The 23,745-nt window shown below is 33.2% G+C and overlaps 1 protein-coding gene across 6 annotated transcripts; it reads left to right on the top strand.

Annotated features, from left to right (window-relative positions):
* The first annotated feature begins 502 nt into the window (after positions 1-502).
* LOC128264814 (plexin-A2) lies at positions 503-14,342 on the top strand. 6 transcript variants are annotated; one of them, XR_008268770.1, is made up of 11 exons: positions 1,093-1,226; positions 2,955-4,440; positions 5,534-6,779; positions 6,839-9,172; positions 10,034-10,229; positions 10,303-10,689; positions 10,754-10,884; positions 10,936-11,081; positions 11,147-11,330; positions 11,384-11,449; positions 13,117-14,342. XR_008268770.1 is itself a non-coding variant. In XM_053000492.1 (10 exons), the coding sequence occupies exons 2-9, from the start codon at positions 3,211-3,213 to the stop codon at positions 11,312-11,314; spliced, it is 5,838 nt and encodes a 1,945-aa protein (XP_052856452.1). In that variant the 5' UTR covers positions 1,093-1,226; positions 2,955-3,210; the 3' UTR covers positions 11,315-11,330; positions 13,117-14,342. The 6 variants fall into 6 exon arrangements, 1 of the variants encoding a protein (XP_052856452.1); XR_008268768.1 differs by lacking the exon at positions 1,093-1,226 and adding an exon at positions 503-627 and having other exon boundaries at positions 11,147-11,449; XR_008268771.1 differs by having other exon boundaries at positions 10,354-10,689; positions 11,147-11,449.
* Positions 14,343-23,745: the final 9,403 nt, after the last annotated feature.

Here is a 23,745-nt window from a genome sequence, read left to right as displayed (position 1 = left end):
CTCCCTACATATTCCACATTGTTGCGTTAGGCCTAACGAAGTTCTGTTTATCTCAAAACGGAGTCACGCGCACTATTCCTCCGACAAATCGTGAAAGTATGTCATATCTATAAGTAGACACAAAAATATCTGGTTAAATCGGATGGTGTAAGGAACATGTGCTCTTTGGAAATCGAAGTTTCACTGTTTTTCAAAAATCTCAACGGGTTTTCAAGGGTGGAATGCGTTGAAACAGAGCTGCAACGCAAAAACTTCGGCTTCCGTAAAATATTAACCGCGGACTAACTGGGAAGTTTTTGGAACTACAAAACCTTATGGACCATCCCCTTAGCGGATGGTAGAACGTGGGTGGATATCCGTGGAAATAGGTTATAAAAGACTTTGATGGAGTGGAAGAGCTCTGGGCTCTGTGGGACTGGGCTATTAAATTCCATACTCATCGCACAATCATTTTATATATCGATATCAATCCATATCGATTGTCTTTATTACAATGCTCATCTCTAGTTGTTGCTAATCGCATCGTATTATCGATAACGTTTTCATACAATAATGTGAAACATAATGTGTAGTGTAATACAAAAATAAAAAAAAATCATGTATGGTGTTTTGCGATGTCATAAATTGGTAGTTATTGAATGTTCTATTAAAAATCTTATAGTAGGAAGTGTTTTCGAAAGTTAACTTAAGACGTGTTCTCCGCCCCATGATTCAGATATACATACAGAATTAAAAACCGACCCGCTATAAAAATCGTAGCGTCGGCTTCTTTGTTGAATAACAAAATACAAATATATATAAATGAAAAAGAAGAATCCTTTTATGAGCACAATTTTTAATTAATTGTGAATTTTAATGATTGTTATGTTATCTTCACCTTATCAGAAATTTTTCCCCTGTGTAAATTGGGATTTGTGCATATTACATACATACATATATACAATGTATTATGATCCCTATGTACCAACGCATATGGATTTTCGTTTTTAAAATATATATATATATAAAAGTAAATATTTAAATTAATAACAGTCTTACAATTTTGATATTTCCCGAAATAAATGTATTTGGTTCGAATAAAAATATTATAAGGGGCGTGGTATATACGATAAGAAATTTGCATGGACAATGATTCCTGCAAAATAAGCTTATGCACATATTTATGTGGGTACACCAAGATATACTGGAATACGCAATTTCAAAGGAAACATGTACCTACTACTCATGTATGTATGTAAAATTTTGCCCATGAAAAACTTAACTTACTTAATTTAATATTGTGGTCAGCCCTTAAAGAATTTACCGCGAGTGAATTTACGTTTTATCGATACTGCGGCTCATTTATATTAAAATAAAATTTGAATTTATTCAGTGTTCTGAATAAAACAGCAACAGTCTTTTACAAAATGTGAAGTTGGGCGCTGGCCACCCTCACCCGGTACTAATAACGTACGAGAGTGCAAGATAAATGTTTAAACGTACATACATATGTATGTAAGTAAAGGGGAGAATAAAGCGGCTGTAAAATTGTGTTTTTGTACAAGAAACATATATATTGTGTAGGAACCTTTTTCGGTAACACCTTATTTTATTTGCTTATAGTTTTCAAGGTGATGTTTATGGTTGCGTATCTGGAATCTTATAAACATTTTCAGATTTTTTCTGACTTTAGGATCTATGCATATTCACCAACGAACTACGTTAAAGTATGGGAAAGTAATATTATTATGAGCACTTAATGACCGGAGTCAGTTTACCAGAGCTCGGTAAAAATAAAAAAACAACAAGAAAGGAAAGCAAACTTCGGCAAGCCGAAGTTCATATACCCTTGCAGCTATTGCTAGAATTAAATTTTTGAAAACATTAAAATTATGGTTTTCTTGCGTATATGTTTAAAAACATTGAAGCTATGATGATTTTCAGCTCAATTATCAGATAGTTATTTTATATATTTTTATTATTTCTATGGGAGCTATATGATATAGTCGTCCGATTTTGATGAAATTTAAACTGTAATTCTGAAATATTTAACCATTAATATATGTCGAAGAACTAATAGAAAATTTTAAAAACAGCAAAGTTAAAATTTCTTTTGTATTTTTTTTTCCGATTGTTCCTATGGGAGCTATATGATATAGACGTCCGATTTTGATAAAATTTAAAACGTAATTCTGAAGTATGTAACCATCACTATATGTCCAAGAACTAATAGAAAAATTAAAAAACAGCAAAGTTATAATATTTTTTGTATTTTTTTTCCGATTGTTCCTATGGGAGCTATATGATATAGCCGTCCGATTTTGATGAAATTTAAAACGTAATTCTGAAATATTTAACCATTACTATATGTCCAAGAACTAATAGAAAAATTAAAAACAGCAAAGCTATAATTCTTTTTGTATTTTTTTTCCGACTATTCCTATGGGAGCTGTATGATATAGTCGTCCGATTTTGATGAAATTTATACCGTAATTCTAAAATATATAACCATTACTATATGTCAAAGAACTAAAAAAAATTAAAAAACAGCAAAGTTATAATTTTTTTATTTATTTTTTCGATTGTTCCTATGGGAGCTATATGCTATAGTCGTCCGATTCTGCTCGTTCCGACTTATTTACTACCTGCAATAGAAAGACAACTTTTGGGAAAGTTTTATGCAGATAGCTTTAAAACTGAGAGACTAGTTTGCGTAGAAACAGCTTTATATCATTAGAGATCCTGCTATTGACTTAAGTTAGCTTCAATTCTAGTTTTTGGTTAACTTGAAATTTTTTGCCGAGGTTAGCTTTCTTTCTCGTTTTTAAATACAGATTGAGCGAATTATATTCAAAAAATATCTGGGAACAAGTTAAATAAAATAAACCAGCTCGGACGAAAACAAATTAAAAGCTACTAAAGAGAAGTCTTCACATATTTTACTAATTTGCTTTCAAATTGTTATTAATTTTCAGATTCAATGACGATGCTTATCATATCAATAGATAAATAACAACTCACTAATGAAATATACTGCAATTAATGATAAATATTTGAGAGATACTTAAAAGTAGTCGGATATTAAAGATCCCAGGAATGCCATCAATTCAATCTAGATATTGAGTTGTTATAAAACATTGGATTCATATAAAAGGAACATCAAGCAACTGTGAATAAACTGTAAACGCATAAAGTGGATCGGATCGCCCTTTTGAAGGAGCGATAGTGGAGATGATTTTAATTCTTAGTTTGCTGCTTCTAGCAACTCTGGGAGATAATCATGACTACTGGTTGCACTCAAGAACAGGCTCTCAGACATTGGCAGCCAATATTTGGTCTGACAAGACGGCTGTTCAAAATGAACCGATTAACTTAACTGATGCAAATGTGACAATAAAGGATGCAAAAAACCTTAGTACTACCATCACAAATGTAGCTAGGTTTGATACGAAATTAAATCACCTTTTAGTGGACACTATTACCGGACGAGTCTTTGTTGGTGGAGTCAACAGGTTGTATCAATTGTCGCCTGACTTGGAGCTTTCCGAAACGGTGAAAACGGGACCACAAAATGATTCGGTAGAATGCAGCATACTCGACTGCCCCTTAAATGCTGTTCGCAGCCCAACGGATAACTATAATAAGGTCTTGCTTATAGACCGTGCGACTTCCCGACTAATTGCGTGTGGATCACTATTCCAGGGTACGTGCACTGTACGAAATCTTCAGAATGTCAGCATAATTGAGCATGAAGTGCCTGACGCAGTCGTTGCGAACGATGCCAATTCTTCAACAGTAGCATTTATAGCTCCAGGACCTCCTCAGCACCCAGTGACAAATGTTATGTACGTTGGAGTTACCTATACAAATAATTCACCATACCGAAGTGAAATACCGGCCGTTGCATCACGCTCTCTTGAAAAGACGAAAATGTTTCAGATTGCATCTTCGGCGGTTACAACTGGAACGAGAACTTTTATAAATTCGTACGCACGTGAAACTTATTTTGTGAACTATGTGTACGGATTTAGTTCAGAACGGTTTTCATACTTTCTTACTACACAGTTAAAGCATAGTCACCATTCTTCACCTAAGGAGTATATAACTAAGCTTGTGCGAATATGCCAAGAAGATTCAAACTATTATTCCTACACTGAAATTCCAGTCGAATGCATAAGTGATGCCCAGGGCGGCACAAAATTCAACTTGGTTCAGGCAGGTTACCTAGGCAAACCCAGCTCGGATCTGGCTCAAAGCTTGGGTATATCAATTCAGGATGATGTCCTCTTTGCTGTTTTTTCAAAGGGCGACGGAAACACACCAACCAATAACTCAGCACTCTGCATTTACTCTCTAAAATCCATACGTCGAAAATTTATGCAAAACATAAAATCCTGTTTCAACGGGAATGGGATGAGGGGACTGGACTTTATATCACCCAGCATGCCATGTGTTTTAACTGTAAGTATAGACTCAATGTACCTATATCATACAATGCTTATTTGAGGACACCTACCCCATTCACGATTTCATATTTTACAATCTTTTTGACTGGTTGAAAATTTTTGTTTAAAAAAAACGACAAATTTTTAACTTTTTCAGGAGTACGCAATTTTGTAAATTATATGGTAACCGTTGAAAAGTATGTAATAGATAGAAGAAAGTTTTTCTTGATTAGGATCAATATCCGAGTTGTCCAGCTAAGTCCGTCTGTCTGTATGAACGTCGAGATCTCAAAAACTCTAAAAGCTAGAGATTTGGAAAGCAGATTCTAGAAATTCGTAAGCACTTTAGCACTCCAACGCCCACAAATCGCAAAAGTCTGCCGCGTACCTCTGAGACATGTTAGACCTAACTATTGGAGTCTGTGTGTGTTTCAGTCATATCTATCAGTAGACAAAAACATTTTCAAAATCTTGTTTTTATATAGAAGTTATTGAGTTATAAGGTCCTATGCCGCCGCTCTGCCGCTGCTCGGCCGCTAGTCCGTCAACATAACAGTATCCTATATGTATGCTTATAAGATAGGGTCGCGGTGATCGCTGATGTAAAGAGACAAAACGAAAGAACTGTTAGCGGGGTTGTAGGGCTGCTGCACGCTCTTGGACAAGCAGTTTAGGAATACAATTGACTTGTTTGAAATTTGTTAGCTGAGTAACGGGTATCTAATAGTCGGGGAACTCAAATTGTTATGTTTTGACTTAACATAGCTCCGTAAGCTGACCAAAAACCTTACTATGTCCAATAAACTTAAAAATATTTTATAAAGTACTTTCTTTTAACAAAAAATGCCGAAAATTTTATGTTTTTCCATGAGTCTAACACTATGACTACTTAATTTTAAAGATAATAAAGACCCTCATCGATTTCAATTATTGTGTTTGCAATAGATCAAACAAAACAGTGCAACTGTTTTGTGTTTAACCCTTTTATCGTGTTTTAAGGGCTTCGAACATAGGTTGAGCCCCCACAGTAAACTAGGTGTTACGGCCCGAGTTATGTAAATTTAATTATAATAAGCTTAAAACTTTATTTGAACTCGTCTTACTTTCAGAAACTGCAAACTATTGGAGAAGATTTCTGTGGTCTTGACGTAAATTCGCCTTTGGGAGGAGAGAATCCCATTACTTCAGTGCCGGTGGCCATGTTTAACACAAAGTTAACTTCAATTGCGTCCACGAGCACAAGCGGATATACCGTTGTCTTTGTGGGCACCTCAGATGGGTACCTAAAGAAAGTTGTCGTCGAATCTTCATCCGTAGCCAACGAGTACGCTAGTTTTTCTGTGGACCTGGGTTCGGCAATAAATCAGGATATGCAGTTTGACAACCAAAATCTTTATATGTATGTCATGTCAGAAACTAAAGTGTCTAAAGTCAAGGTTTTTGACTGCTCCGATTTCAAGACATGTGGAGAGTGCTTGGGGGCTAGAGATCCATATTGTGGCTGGTGCTCGTTGGAAAACAAATGTAGCCCACGTTCCAACTGCCAAGATGACGCCAACGACCCTCTTTATTGGGTCAGCTATAAAACTGGAAAATGCACTACAATAACAAGTGTTGTGCCACACCAACTGCAACGCACAACTGCTCGAACCTTAGAACTTATCATAGACCACTTGCCGCAACTAAAGGAGAATTTGATATGTGCTTTTACCACAGAGGATAAGGCTCTCTTCACTAATGCTACGAAAAAAAGAAATGGCGTAAACTGTACAACACCGCGAACAGATATGCTGCCCCAAATTGAACAAGGAAAGCATCATTTTACAGCAAAACTATCTGTCCGCACCAGAAATGGACCCGACCTAGTGTCTACGGATTTTACGTTCTTTGATTGCAGTACACATTCATCTTGTACACGTTGTGTGTCCTCGGAGTTTCCATGTGACTGGTGTGTTGAGGCACACCGATGCACTCACGACACTGCTGAGAATTGTCGCAATGATATTTTGGTCACCGGTGTAAGCCGGATAGGCCCAAGTTATAGATCGGGTCCCGGATTTTGCCCAACGATCAACGCTACAGGTGATGGAAGTGAAGTACTTGTGGCTGGTGGCACAAGCAAATCTATAAAAGTAAAAGTTCATATAATAGGACAGTTTATAGTTCAAACGCGATTTGTTTGTCAATTTAATATAGAGGGACGGGTAACAAGTTTAAATGCCCAATTGTTGGGCGACACAATATACTGCGATAGCATGGAATTTCAGTATACTTCAAGATCGCCCAATTTGACAGCCACTTTCGCTGTTATATGGGGCGGATCCAAACCCCTTGATAATCCCCATAACATTCATGGTAAGTTCTATTATAAAGGTTCGATCCTATTTAAATATATTTAATTTTATTTATTCTAGTTGTTATCTATCGATGTCGAGAAATGGCCGACAGTTGTGGTATTTGTTTAGCCCTAGCCGAAAAGTACAATTGCGGATGGTGTTCGTCTACTAATACATGCGAAGTCGAAGAACAATGTAATAAGAACAAAGAGGGAAAAACCGACTGGCTAAATCGAAGTGAAATTTGCCCCAACCCTGAGATTCATACTTTTGAACCTAAAACGGGGCCTTGGGAAGGAGGAACAAACATAACAATACGTGGAATTAATTTAGGCAAAAATTATAATGACATTTACTCAGGCGTGCGAATAGCTGGCATAAATTGTATGCCATTTCAGCAATTTTACATCGACACAAAGCAAATAGTTTGTACGGTGGATAGCCCTGGAGAACAAATGTATAGGAATGGCAAAATAGTCGTACAAATAGGGGACTATCGTGGTGAGTCCAAGGAGGACTATGAGTTCGTTGACCCCAAAATTCTTGATTTTAATCCAAAGTTTGGACCAACTTCGGGTGGAACTGAAATACATATAACAGGAAAGCATTTAAATGCCGGTTCTCGCATACAAGCGTCCATAAATGATCATTTGCCTTGCAAAATCCTAAGCACAGATTCTTCGCAAGCTATATGTCGTACGTCCCCATCACCTGGTATCATCGAAGGACGGCTCAAAATGTCATTTGATAATGGTCCACGTGAATTCAATGACTACAATTTTAAATATGTTCTGGATCCTACAGTGGAACACGTCAGTTCAGGGCCAAGTGGTCAAATAAAAGTACCAAAAGGAATTCCAGCTGGCGGCATTCGAATTTCTGTGATTGGTACCCAATTTACCAGTATACAAACTCCGAACATTTATGTAGTATATAATGGCGAGATATATGCCAGCCAATGCCGAGTCCAGTCGGATACAGAAATGGAATGTGCATCTCCAGTTATCGAAGTAGACAACAAAATTATTGAAGCGGAGAGGCCAATGCTTCTTGAATACGGCTTTCTAATGGACAATGTTTTGCGTGTGCAAAATTTATCAAAAACTCATAACAACCATTTTGAACTTTATCCAAATCCCGAGTATTTTATATTTGAGGAAAGAGTTAAGTACTTTAAAAGCGAGTATTTAACTATAAATGGTCGGAATTTAGATCGCGCTTGCAAAGAGTCTGATGTGGAAGTAAAAATAGGAAATGGATATTGCAATATTACTTCTCTTTCAAGACAACAGCTTACATGTAGGCCTCCTCCTGAAGCAACGGCAACTAAAAGCATAAATGGACCGGAGGTTATAGTTCGTATTGGTACTTCGCTGGAGTATCGTATTGGTATACTTAGCTATGAATCATCAAACATCATTTTGGATTGGGGAGAAAATGTTATCTTTGCTGTAATAGCAACAATTGTCATCTTACTGCTCATTTTTGTTGCTTTGCTTGTGGCGTATAAAAAGAAAAGTTCCGAATCGAGCCGGGTACTTAGAAACATGCAGGAACAGATGGACATATTAGAGCTCCGTGTCGCAGCTGAATGTAAAGAAGCATTTGCTGAACTCCAAACAGAGATGACTGACCTCACTGGAGATCTTACTTCTGGAGGCATTCCATTTTTGGATTATCGATCATATGCAATGAAGATTCTTTTTCCCAATCATGAAGATCACATAGTGCTGCAATGGGAACGACCTGAGCTTCTCCGAAAAGAAAAAGGGTTGCGTATTTTTGGTCAACTTATCATGAACAAAACTTTTCTATTACTTTTTATTCGAACCTTAGAATCGAATCGATACTTTTCTATGCGAGAACGAGTAAACGTGGCCTCACTAATTATGGTCACACTACAATCGAAATTAGAATACTGTACAGATATATTGAAAACATTATTGGGAGACTTGATTGAAAAATGTATAGAAGGAAAGAGTCATCCAAAACTGTTATTACGACGAACAGAAAGTGTGGCAGAAAAAATGTTGAGTGCTTGGTTTACATTCCTTCTATACAAGTTTTTGAAAGAGTGTGCTGGAGAGCCATTGTATATGCTTTTCCGCGCAGTCAAAGGACAAGTAGATAAGGGTCCAGTTGACGCATGCACGCACGAGGCAAGATACTCTCTTAGTGAAGAAAAACTTATACGTCAGTCCATTGATTTTCGACCCATGAACGTCTATGCAAGCATTATACAGCAGCCAATATTTTGCAATAATTTGGATATGTTGCCCTCTCACACCGAAAACGTGTCCGTAAAAGTTTTGGACTGCGATACAATCGGACAAGTTAAAGAAAAATGTTTGGAAACAATTTACAAAAACATTCCATCAAGCCAAAGACCTCGTAAGGATGACTTAGATTTAGGTAAGTAACTATAAACTCAACAAGAAAGGAAGCAAACTTCGGCAAGCCGAAGTTCATATACCCTTGCAGCTATTGCAAAAATAAAATATAATTGAAAACATTAAAATTATGATTGACTTGCGTAAAAACATTGAAGTTATGATGATTTGTAGGTCAATTATTTGATAGGTCTTATGGCAGCTATATGATCTCAATCATTACTATATGTCGACGAACTAAAAAAAACAGCAAAGTTATAATTTTGTTTAATTTTTTTTCCGCTTGTCGTCCGATCCGGCTCTTTCCGACTTTTATACTACCAGCAATAGAAAGACAAATTTTTTTTGATTGCGGAATATAAGCATAAATCCAAGTCTCATCCCCCGTAGTCATGCATTGAGCTTGTCCTAATAGATGGGACTTGGGTCGTTAGGTAAAAGCAAGCGTAAATATATTACATGAAATTTGGCCTAAATGTCACTAACAGTCCTCAAGAAAACAAGAACTACTCTCGGCCTACAGTGGTATAAACTTGAAAAAGATAAATAGTTTGTTCTCCTTTCTGACTTGTATGTAAATAATGGAGTATAAAAATTGAAGATTTTATCCTTTTTTTAATAGCTTTTTAAAAATGTGGCAAGTTTTCCAAGTTCCCGCTCACAGACCAAATTTCACATCGATCATAAAGTTTAAGTAAACTGGGTTCTTTCAAGAGTCTAAAAAGCTAGTTTAGGACAAGATTTGTTTTATGAATACAATTTTTGTTTAAAAGACTTCCCAAGTACCAAAGTAACTTAAAAATATTTTATTGTATTTTATAGTTTTTGATTAACAAAGATTTCTAGGAAACTTCCTATAATATGTTATACAATTTTATTTTAGAGTGGCGTACAGGTGCTACTGGTCGTGTAATTTTGTACGACGAGGACGTTACATCTAAAACGGAGAGCGAATGGAAGAAACTAAACACTTTGCAGCACTATAATGTTCCAGATGGCGCTGGTTTAAGCTTAGTACCAAAGCAAAGTTCAATTTATAACTTTAGTATATTGTCGGATAAAAATGAAAAATCTCACAAGTAAGATATTTTTAATGGAAAACCAATACGCATTTCTTAACATAAAATTTGAATATTTTATTGTCAATCTTAGGTATGAAACTCTTAATATATCGAAATACACCTCCTCCTCTCCGACATTTAGCCGCGCCGGCAGCCCTCTTAATAATGATATGCATGATAACGGCCTAAGATACTGGCATCTAGTGAAACACCATGATAGTGATATGCAGAAAGAAGGGGAACGGGTTAACAAATTGGTATCTGAGATTTACTTAACCAGACTATTGGCTACTAAAGGCACTCTTCAGAAATTCGTGGATGATCTCTTTGAAACAATATTTAGCACCGCTCATCGTGGATCGGCACTGCCTTTAGCAATCAAATACATGTTTGACTTTCTAGACGATCAAGCTCAGTTGCATGGGATAACTGATCCAGAAGTTGTGCATACTTGGAAAAGTAATAGTTTACCATTGCGGTTAGTAATTTCGTTATATTATCAGCTATAGAAATTTTAAAAATGCATTTTGCTTAAATTTTAGGTTTTGGGTGAACTTAATAAAAAATCCAAATTTCGTCTTCGACATACATAAGTCGAATATAGTGGACTCATGCTTGTCAGTTGTTGCTCAAACATTTATGGACTCTTGTTCAACTTCTGATCATCGGTTGGGTAAGTAGGGTATTTCTTGATCAGAACAGTGTGACTAACACTTTATTATAGGTAAAGACTCACCAAGCTCGAAACTGCTATACGCAAAAGATATACCAGAGTATCGCAAATGGGTAGATCGCTATTATAGAGACATTCGCGATATGTCCCCAATATCAGATCAGGACATGAATGCCATGCTTGCAGAAGAATCAAGGGTTAGTAACAACATGACGTAAATGTATTTCATGGAATAATATGATTTTAAATTCTTTAATTTCAGCTACACACAACAGAATTTAACACAAATTGTGCTCTACATGAGCTATACACATATGCTGTAAAGTACAATGAGCAGCTAACTGTTACACTAGAAGAGGATGAGTTTTCGCAAAAGCAGCGATTGGCTTTTAAATTAGAGCAGGTTCACAACATAATGTCGGCAGAATAAGAACAAAATACAAAAAGTGAGCTTACTTTTAAAAGCTTCTAGTTGATAAAACCATGATTCATTAAACAGGAATGTCTTCATATACCAGCCACCGAAATGTATTTATTTCGAATGTAAACATTCTTGCTTAAACCTGTACGTAAAACTTATCATCTTTAAAATTTAATTTTATTTCAATAATAATTTATTTTCCCTTTTAAACGTATATATCTATTTTATGTACACTGACGCGCATAGCACGAATTCACAACTTGCTGTTTAAAAGCTAAAACCTTTTCTAATACTCTAGCTGTAAAAGCTGTTTCTTTTACTTTATTTGAAATATATTTTGCCTCACTCAATTGTAAGTTTATTGATTACCTAGAAAGTTACAGTTTTGGACTGTGTTTTTTTATACCCTTACTGATATTTTCAGTCCGTCCATCCGCCAGTTTCTACGCAAACTAGTTTCTCAGTTTCATAAATTATAAAAATTATAACTTCATTGTTTTTAAGTTTGAAGGAATATACTTAATGACGTATTTATAGTTTTCTATTTTGAAATAGTCGAGTGCCCTGACTATTAAATACCCGTTACTCAGGTACAACTATACAAAACCATTGAAAAAATAATTGAAAATTAATAACTTGGTTCTTTTATTTATTTTTTTTTTGCATTCTACGAAATTTAACTTCAATTGTGCATTTAATGTTTAAGCTATTGTCCGTAATTAGAAACTAAATAGTTGCTTTTTCGCGACTTTCACACCACATCGCGAAACAAATAATCGCGAAATTTATTTGAACTCCTGAAATACATAAAATGTTGTATTTAACGTATGAGATTTCTATTCAAAGGAAATATCTTTGATTATAACAACCTTAAGATTTTTAAGAGTAGAGAAAAGAGAGAAGTCGTGGGGGTCAGATCTGGAAATAAAGTTTATGATTCTTAGTTTAATGAATGCAACCTTAACATTTATTTTGTTAGGTTTTGTATTGACTAGATAAAGCAGAACTTTCGCCTATAAGCGAATCATTTTTCATGATTGTACCTAGTTTTTTTTTTGCTTGTTTTATGCCTACTATATTTCAACCCGTTCCTCGTAGAATAAAAGGGTACATTGTGTTCGTTGAAAAGTATGTAAAAGCTTGATAGAATCGTTTTCGAAAATTAAGTATATTTGTTTTTGTATTTTTGTATGAACGCAGAGATCTCGAAAACTATAAATGTCAGAGATTTGGTATTCATCATGCAGATTCTAGTTATGCCTAGGCTAGTGGCCTAAAGCTAGCTAATAACCACAAATCGCGATACTCTGTCATGAGGTCAGCTTACTTTACATGTTTAATCAGTCATACCTATCGATTTATACATACAAACATTTTCCAAATCGAATTGTTATTTTAAAAGTTATTAGCATACATGTACATTTTCTACAACCCGAGTATTTTCTGGGAGAATATTTAATTTGAATCTTTAAACAATGTGCTGCGTAACGGGTACCTAATAGTCTTCTTGTTTAATTTAACCTTTGAGGTTTTTATAATTTTAAATATCAATAGTAGCATAGTACTGAAGTACAATGATGAAAATTGAAATCGATGGCGACGACAGCATAGGGCTTGACAGCTCTAGTTTGAAGTCTATTTTAGTGTTAAAGAAGGTTTTAAATTGGTAATTAGCTCGTGTAACATGACGTAACACTTTAAAACAACAATTTCTGTAGGAAAACATATTCTCCTAAGAACGTTATTCTAAGAAAACATCTTCCTTTAAGAAAGTCATAAAATAATATTTTTAATCAATTCTTTTTTTTCAGATGCAATTTATAAAAATCATTTGTAAATGTCGTATTTGCTCATTTAAAGCTTAACATAAATGGTATTGTATGTATGTATGTATTTGATATAAGTAAATTTATGTAAGATTAAACATTCAAGATAAAGTAAACTAACTGAGAAATCGACTGACTTTAATTTTAACTAAAAATAAAGTTAATGAATTATATTATGTAGTTTCGTACCTATGTTGAAGATTAAGAGTATTCATGTATTGGTTTTTTTTATCTGCAGTTCATGGTCACTACTAAGTCACATTCCTAATAGCATGGCATTTTTTTTATTTCTGCGATTAGAATGTCACGAAAAATGCATGTCAAAGTTAAGAAAGCTAAAAAATTATATGTGCAGTAACGAAAACGCAATGTCGGTCTTCTCTTATGTAAGTTCAAATGATATTGTAAACTAACACAAAATATACACACAAACGTCTGGAATACTATCCTAATTGGTCATTGTAAATTGCTTTGAAGTTCTTTTTGTTTTGTGATATTTTTACAGAAATAATAGAAAACATTTATTGATATGTGTTTTGTTGTAAATGATTTCTCATAACCGCAAAAAAGGATAAAAGTTAAACTAATATTAATCTGAAAGGGTTTATAAAATAGTTTGAAAAACTTTCAAAGATTGAAGGACTTCTTTGAACATAACGAAACGCAATACAGAAGAATGGACAGAATAATTGACTGACCCGACTATTAGATACCCGGGCTCTCTTTCATTTATCACAGTTATAAATATGAATGACGCTTGTGTGGTAATATATGTAAACTTTAAAAAAAATGTAATTTAAAATTATATGATTTGAGCATATTTTATTTGAACACAAACCGGTTTTCATAAAACAAATTGTAGCACTGTTAATTTAACCGATGATATTCCAACACGAAATTGAAATTAAGCATCGTCTTCAAAAAAGTTTCTATAAAAATAAAACAAAAATGGTACGTTATCATAAACCTTTCAAACAACATTTAACCCAAATTCAAATTTTTTGAGGTTTGTTTTACTGATCGTAATTATATAGTTAATTTAATTATTTTATTTGAATTTGTAATATTCAACATTTTGTTTTATGTGCATTATTGTTTTATGCTTTATATCTAAGTATAATTTATAAAGGAAAGTCTTTCTAATTTTTGTATATTTTTTATTCATTGTACTAATGTATAAAACTATCAATAAAAATCAAATTGTATTGTAACATTTATTTAGTTCTAATATGATTTTCTTATTTTTTTAACATTGAGAAAATCGATAGATAAAAGGTAAATAGTTGATATTTTTTGATTCAACATTTCATCTGGTCAATTTATCGCTATAATAAAAAGTTACTTATGATATTAAGGGAATAAAATTGTAGTACGTAAATGTTTTAGACTATATATTTCGTGTATTTGTGTATGTATGTATAAATGAAGATTATGACATTAATGAATGAATAATAATCATAGTTTAATAGTGTATGCATTGTACATATATACTGAAATGCGCAATAGCTATGAAGGTTCGAGATAATACGATACTAAATTCACAATTTACCACGACTTACATGACTGGCAACCGCTAATTCAAAAATCAAATAATCTGATATGCACAAAAAAAATCCCACCAAATCTATATCCCAATAAAGAGATGTATAATCAATTCAAAAAGCCGAGGATTACTTACTCTTGCAAATTTAAATGCAGAGTGCTTCGTTTTTATATATATTTTCTTTTTAATAAAAGTTCCTATTGCAATCTTATATTATATATAATATTTTTTTCTCAATTAACTATTGTTAAATTGTTTGTTTTATATCCGTGGTCCAAAATGTGCTATGTAAAATAATAGAGATCCTAAATACTCATTGCAAAAATTGTAGGTCAAGAATTTATTACAGATTATAAAAAAGAGCTAACATAATAATATTTATAAAATTGTACTACTAATGCTCGACTGTCCTATTTTGTTTTTTTATTGTGATATAACATAATGCTAAAATACAGGGTGTCCCACAAAAAAGTTGCGTCTTAAAATGGCGATAAAAAAGGGGTGGATACTTATCTTATCTGTTTATATCCTTGCAGGGAGGTATTATAAAATTGGTCAGTTTTTATTGCAGTGAAAGAGAAATTTCCGAACCTTATAATCCATATATATTCTTGATCAGCTTGACTAACCGAGTTGATATTGCCAAGTCCGTTTGTCAGTCTGTCAAAATTTCAGATTTTGATGTTTTATTTTAAGTTTGAGTATAAATCGCTGATCCTAGAATAGATCCTAAAATACTTTTTTATAACATTTATGGCATATACCATCATACCTATAACTATATCTTATAGATGCCATATAGCTGTATTTGACCATACAGTTCCATGCCATTTATTCGCTTATTGTAAAATCTAGGTTTTTGAATCTTTTTCAAACTTGATAAATTTGGTGTTGTCGTATTTTTTTTAGCCTAGACTGCAAGGGCTTCGGCTTGCCGAGGTAAGCTTCTGTTCTCGTTTTTATTTAATAGCCCTTACTTTGCGGTTTATTTGTAGAAGAACACTTTTTGCACGACCTGCAAGGGTATATAAACTTATTATTGTTTTAAGTCCAATATTTTGACTGCTAAAACCTTAACCGATTCGCCCTCGACTGATTTGTTCAGTTTTGCAATAATAAACCTTGCCGTTATTTGTGGAAGACCGCTTTATGCGTTTTCAGTTCGGGCAATGGGCCGACGAGCTCTTGGTCGAAGTTGAGTATTTTTACCGAAAAATCATATTTTCAGTTGTAGCTCATTACCACCTTGTTTAAGTCCATGAGGAGAATGTCGTTCCAAAAATCGCCGTAACATGCTGTCTCGGCATTTGGAGGACCTTTTCCTCCCCCGATTGGAAGATGAACGTTACAGTCGAGCTTCAGCACCTAACGTTGGAAAATCGATCAATCAGACGAAGTGGATATGAAAACTGGTCGCTTTGAAGCTGGGATCTGACGCCGTTGGAACTATTTTTTGTAAAGTTTTGAGGACCATACTATCAAAATTGTCCTAAAAAATTAGCCTAAAAACATCCGACTCCAAAACCAGCCATACGAATGAAGTGGTCTTCTACAAATATACCGCCATTTTGGAGTTATCAATAAAACAAAACATTTTAATTCCATCCGAATTGGTTTGAAGTGTACAAATGATGTTCGGAATTGCAAATGTACTTATGTACAATGTCAAATGGCACAAATGAATAACATTCAGGTTTCAACCGAATTGGGTTGGAAGAGATTTTTTTGATTTTTCAAATAGGATAGATTTTTGTGAAAATACTCGATAGTAGTGTTAGTGCTAACGCTCAAGAAAACTAAATTTTTTTAACAGAGACCTTATCTTTTCGACAAATTTTATCACGGCTTGAGAACCCGTCCCTTTTAATAATTCGTTTTATTTAGTTGATGTTTTCCTTTTGCTAGACTAAGTTAATTTCGATTCCTAATTGGTGTTGGGGTCGCTCTTATTATAAAAACTAAAACTCGATAAGGTATTGCTGTTTTTTTTTTGTTTACACATTTTCAATATTCTTCCTGTTTGATTTTTTTTAAAAAGATAACTATAATGAAACTTAGTCAATATATTCCATTGACTGGAATGTTGCTACGCCAAATGTAGAATATAGATGCGGATTTGATATAGTTTAAATCGTCTTCTAGCTGACGTAAATATATTAAATATTTGTATTACTTTATTCTCTTTATGTTGGAGATAAAAATCATACAACTTGACTAACAAAATTCCCAAAATAAACATCTGTCGCTTTGTTAAACAATTTGGTTTCAATTTGTGCTCGATCAACTACAGGACGCAAGATTATAAAAAATGAAAATTTATTAAAAGACTGAATGTGAAATTTTTGATAACCTAACAATATACATTTTTCTTGTTAAACAATAGCAATAAGACCAATTTAGTCCCCCATGTAAAGCTTATTCCTAAACATTGAACAACATTGGACAACAATGAAATACTTATTAGAAAAGTGTTCTGTTGATACCAAGATATATTATAACTGTAAGCTTATCAGCCTCAATTCTCAAGTCTTCGTCGTATTTGAAATATTTAAAATACTACAAAATCCTGTCCGTTTCTAAACAAACTAGTCTCTTAGTTCTTACGCTATCTGCATGAAGTTTCCAAAAGTTGTCATCCTATTGCAGGTAAATAAGTATTTTGGAGGACTTTATCATAAAGCTCCCATAGGAAAAATCGGAAAAAATGAAACAACAATTATAAATTTGTTGTTTTTAAATTTTTGTTTCCAGAATTACTGTTTCAATCTGACTAAAATTTTTGAAGATGTTTCGAGATAATGGTTATTTTTTTTAGAATTATAGTTTTAATTTATTGAAATTGAGAACGATCATCAAAAATATAAATGTTAGTTGTTTTAAAGAAATTTAATTTTTTCTTGTTTTTTAATGTATTACAAAATGAACATAATTTGGTTTGAATTTTCTATTAAATGGAAGTAGAAGACGTTTACCGAAATACAACAAAATTTCAAATATTACAATATACCAGTAGTTTAATAGGTTCTTATCCAGCCAAACCATCCATCGGACAATTAGGAATTGAAATAACTTTGTTTTTCTTTTTATATACATTAATATAAGCTCACAAAACAATTTTCGTAAAGTCTGCTAGGGTTTATAAACTTTAGCTTGTCGGAGACAACATAATTATACCTTTTACCTTTAAATTTAATTTTATTTAATTTAACAACATATTATGTACAACTTTTGAAGTGTGTCAGAAAATATTTTCAAAGAAAAATAATGATAAATAAGCCGGTGACCATGAATCTTTATATTTTTTTAAGGGGAGTTCCACTTAAAAAACTTAATGCGTTTTTCCTAAAACCATGTTTTTCACCCGAAATTCAAAACTCGACCGTTGGTTCCAATTAAGTTCATTCAAGGTTAAGTCAACAAAATATCTTTCTTTACTCGCTGACACTTAAATTATATTTGCTCAAAACTCAATACCATGAAGCCATAGAGAACTTTATCAAGTTAAACAAATAATAGACTGTTTTCGAATCCGTTCACTACAAGAGACAGGACACTTGAAATTCTTTGACGGTGTTTAGCTTGTAAAGGCCGAGAAACGACTCCATTTTAATATTTATTTGGCCTCTTCGTTTGAAAACGGGTTAGTGTAAAATAGACATGACTTTCAACATAAAAGCTGCAAGATTGAAAGTCTTTTTATCATGCCACAACTAGTTCCAAAAAGGAGAACCCCCTCTTAATTTTGAAAAAATCGAACTACAAGTTATATAGCTGCCATAAAATAATACAACATTTCATCGGGAAATCGACCCAGCCTCATTTTTTTAAGATACGCATAAAAATAAAAAATACATTTTTTTTTACTAGTTGCAAAGGTATATTAATCTTGGCTTTCTAAAGTATGAATATTTGCTTGTTAAAATTAAAATGTATATTTTGGGGTTGGTATATATTTCAAATGGTTGTGCAGAAAAAGTCTCTATGCAAAAATATTTAAAGTGTATGCAGTGGATATGTTCATAAATAATCTTGAAATATATTTTTTGATTAAAAGACTTAATCATCCAACTAACATACTTACATATCGCACAAAATTTTCCCATACAAAACGAAGTTCAAGTTAAAAAAATATAATTCTTTTTGTTAAGATAAGAATTGATAATTTTTAACGTTTATATACAGGGAAGCCGTAAGTTCGGCACACCGAATTTTACGTATCCATGTTTCAAAATAAATTATAATTATAATGCCAAGTCTTAAGTAGGTACCTCTGACCCACATTGTGTTAAAAACAATCGAAAATGTATTTACATAATAAGCCGAGTGGAACAATAGAGTAAAACAAATGCTTTTTATGCAAATTTGCCTACTAAGAATAAACAGAGAGACAACTAACTTCTTATTATTTTCGTAGTGGCTCTTCATTTTTTGCAAGGGTATAAAAACGTATGTATCTTATTCAAGTAATCCGAGGCCACTATTGTGCATATGTATGTACCTACATATAAACATAAGAAAGTCGGACTAACTCAGAAAACGCAATTATGCACCAGTCTTACTACTTGTATTCCTTAAGTCACATTTATAATGATAAATATAGTACTTTAATCTATGTGTGTATACGTGCGTGTAATATATTTGAAGAAATATACAACTGTAAACTGTGTAAAACTTTCTTTAACGTTCGGGATCACTGCAAGCTCTCTCCGCTTATCTTGCATCATTACTGTTTGCATGTGTGCCTACAAAGTATTCAGTAAATTGGGAAGAATTCATAAAAATCACTTATTTAAAAAAATCTCTAAAAATGAGCATACTATCTTTTCAAAATGCATTTCATAGCTCGCGAGGAAAATTAAATTATAAAAAAAGACCCCTTGCAGGTGTTCCAAAACTTGAATATCATGATATATGTATCTTGTCATTGTAATTGCAAGTAGTAAGTTTTCATTGTTTCACAATTTTCTTCAAGCATAATCCTAACCAATTTGTAAACCACATCTGTAGGACGACGGAACTGAGTGGTCCTTGCCGGGTTTCGGAATCATTATGATAGTAGATTTTTTCCATTTCTAGGATAGTAGCCGAGACGTACTATCCCATTGAAGAGTTTACAAATAACCTCGATAGCAGAGTTGGGAAGTTCAATTATCATTTTTGGGGTTATTAGGGCACCGCCCGGAGCCTTTTTCGGTTTCAGTTCCCCGATGACTCTCGCGATTTTTTTTGCCTGAAACAGTGTTGGCATGGAATTAGTTTCAGTTTCGGTTTGTGCTAACACAACTGGACCAGTGGCTGAGTTCGGCTGGAAGGCTCTTTGGAGATGTGAAGCAAAAGTTTCGGCTTCTTGTTGGAGTGACTGTTTCGATTGGAGAGCTCAGATTTGGGTGAGCCCTCCACAGAGCATATTTTGCATTGGTTGGCGAAAGTTTTTTCGATGTACCGTAGTTGTTCTGAGGATGGCTATACGTTGGTTTCCTGTACAAGCTGTTCAACTTGTAGATTAGTTTTGACCTCGTTGGTTTGCACGTCCTTCCCTCTTGGTGTTGAAATAGTGGCTGCTGCCACGAGTATATCTTGAAGAGCATCGGCAGAGCAGTCGATTTCTGCTTCGATGTTGAGCTGCGGGGTTAGTTCAACGTATGAACTTACATACTTTTGTGGGGGTGGTCTGAGGTTTCTGGGCTTTGAAGAAGAGTTATTAGCACTGGCGAATGGTGAGATAAAAGGTCCGAAAACACTTTGGCGCTTATTGTGTTGTGTGGAATGTTTTTTGTCACCCCAAAATCTATTAGTTCAGGGACTTTTTCAACCAAGGGAAACATAGTCCAATTTGTTGGTCAGCTTTATGATGCTTTATAAAATTGCCTTCCTTTGGGAGTCACGAGTCGTGATCCCCAGTGCGTATGTTTAACATTAAAGTCTCCTGCAGCTATGAAGCGATCTCCAAGTAAGTTGTAAAAACCATGAATTGTCCTTCAGAAATTTTATACAAATTTAAAACGTAAATATACTCTGTGTAATGATGCTCATCAAAAATATATATACTTTATAGGGTCGAAAATTTCTCCTTCACTGCGTTGCAAGCTTCTGACTGAAATTGTAATACCCTCTGCAAAGGTATAAAAAATAAATAAATAAAAAACATCTTGTACATTGATTTACGATTTTATTAAATCCTTCTTAAGAACATCAGACACATCTGCATGTTCTAAAGTTTTACATTAATTTGTTTTAAATATAAATTTGAACCATACATAATATACCTAAAATTGTATTATATCAACCTGAAGGCTCTTTTTGGGGAGTTGTTTATCTAAATGAGATGTTGACGTATTTCCTCAATGGGAATCATGTTCGTTGCAATTCTCTTCGATCCTTAGTTGTTTTAAATATTAGTGCAATAACTTAAGTATTCTCATACAATGGCATTTAACGACATGTTGGAATAACTAATATTCTGACATTACTCGAACTAAATTTTCTGAAAACTATAATTATGTAAATTTCTTAATAGTCGCGCTTGCTAAAAATTAATAATAATTAAGAAATATTTAAGTTTACAAAACATGTTGTCGAAACATGAAACATGTTAATTAATAAATACCGATTTGATTGGAAATACTGTTTAATACCTATAATGGGTTTTTACTTATATACAATATAGATAAATATTTGTATGTGCATATATGTTCATAAATTACGAATTCTCATTATAGGTTATTTTTATACACTTGCAGAATTATTATTTATTTTCGATTTGTTTAAGGCAGCGAAGATTATGTCTTCCCTTTAAAGTATACATCTTTTTAATTATCTCACTTAATGGGCCTAATTAGACATCTCTGTTGAATGAAATCATTGTTTTATATTTTATTATAAAACAGATCAACAAGGACCAATGTTTATATCTTCGTTGTGTTTGGTCAGTTGTTTAATTCCGAAAATATTAGAGGATTATCATTATCATTTTTGGTATAACTGCAAGGGTATAAAAACATCGGCTGGCCGATTCCTATTCTTTTGTTTAAACAACAATCGTTGAGTTTTATAAAATGTGTCATTAAAAGGTAAAAACGTATATTTGCAATCATAATTAAATATTATAGTTTTTGTAAGTCGGCTCGGGGTCATGCGATGGTGGTGAAAATTTAAAAACTGTGTTTTTTTCTTTCTGGTACTCCTACGAGACTCCACGTCAAGCGGTTGGCCCCGAAGACGGTTTCGGTTTAAGCAACCGAAATATATCAGAAATAATATATTAAAGACTGTGTTTTTAATTTTCACCACCATCACATTACCTTGAGCCGTCTTACAAAAACTATTAACAAGTGGTCGCTTAGACTGGTTTACAAATTTAAATCGATGAAATCCTCCAGAGACCATACCTTAATTTTCCGGTGCAGATGGACTCCCTGATTTTTACAATTTTTTTAAAGTGTTAATAACGTACTCCCCATGTTTTCATGTTCATTTTATTTTTTATCTCCAATTCTGTTTAACCGATTTCGGGCCTCGATTGCTTATTTCACTAGAAATAGATCATTCGTTAACTTTCAGAATAAGTTTTCTAATATAGATGCTTGAGCTCGACAAAGTTTGAAAAAATTGATTAAACTGAACTGAACGACAATAAATTAATTCTTAAAAAATACACGCCTGAAAACCGAAAATAATGCGATAACTACCTTAAAAATGAAACATTCACTTATCTAACATGCTTTAGCTTCAACAATCCGCCGGTAAACCGATATTATAGCACTTATAAATAGCACTTAACTTATGCTTTACAGCCGCTCACAGCCCAAAAATCACCGTTTTGCAAGCTTAAACAATTCGTATACAATAAATTTATCGGCGGAATGTTAAGTTTAATAACTTGTAAGATTCGTGAATGTTCCATCTTAAAGATAAAGTAATAAAATTATTTTCAGTTTTCATGAATTTTTTTATATGTATACCCTTGCAGAGGGTATTATAATTTGCAACGCAGTGAAGTAGACATTTCCGACCCTATAAAGTATATATATTCTTGATCAGCATCACTAGGAGAGTCGATCTTGTCCGGTTTCTTGTTTTAAAAATTTTTTTTTAGTTCTTCGAAATATAGTAATGATTAAATATTTTAGAATTACGGTTTAAAATTCATCAAAATCGGACGACTAGAACGCTCCCATTAGAACAATAAAAATATTAAAATAAACAAAATAATACATTAACTTATTTATTTTGTAATTTTTTTTTAAATACTTTTTGACTTATTGATAATTTGACAGATCAGAATTGCGCTTTTGATTTTCTTAAAAACGGAAAACGATATCATTTAGCTGCCATAGGAACTATCAAATAATTGAGCTGCAGATCCTCATAGCTTCAATGTTTTTAAACATGTACGCCAGTAAATCATAATTTTTATGTTTTCAAGAAAATTCAATTTTTAAAATAGCTGAACGGTGTATGAACTACGGCTTGCCGAAATTTGCTTCCTTTCTTGTTAAGAATTTATTTATTCAAACTTTGTCGAGCGCTAGCATCCATATTAGGAATCCTATCCTTATAAATGGTATGGGAAAGTAAAAGAATGGTCAATTTCGAGTGAAATCAGCTATCGATGACCAAAAACGGTTGAACACAACGAGTTAAAAAATAAATTTGGCATGAAAACAGGTAAAAACCGTTATTTAAGTTAAATCAGGGATTCCATCTGCACCGGAAATTCAAGGTTTGATCTCTGGAGATATTCACCGATTTAAATTTGTAAACCAGTGTTATTATCATCATTGTAATTTAATATATATATATATATGTATGTACATGTACTTTTGATGGTATTTCAATTTATGGCGCAGCACGTAATCAAATTTGTATAAAAGAAAAAATATACATTTTCAAATTAAAATTTCTAAAATATAATAGAAATTAAAGATAGGCATACAACTGTTCGTATCCGCATGGACCTTTAATTTAAGCTATTTGACATTAATTTTCGGTGAGTAAGCTTTATGTTTTGATCTCAAAAAATAGCTTGGGAAATAATAACAATATTTCACGAAAATCTAAGTTTAGCAGTT

The sequence above is a fragment of the Drosophila gunungcola genome, unplaced genomic scaffold (assembly GCF_025200985.1).
Source record: "Drosophila gunungcola strain Sukarami unplaced genomic scaffold, Dgunungcola_SK_2 000080F, whole genome shotgun sequence".
NCBI classification, from domain to species: domain Eukaryota; kingdom Metazoa; phylum Arthropoda; class Insecta; order Diptera; family Drosophilidae; genus Drosophila; species Drosophila gunungcola.
The sequence above is the reverse complement of the archived record's forward strand: the minus strand, read 5'-3'. Positions and strand labels throughout refer to the sequence as shown.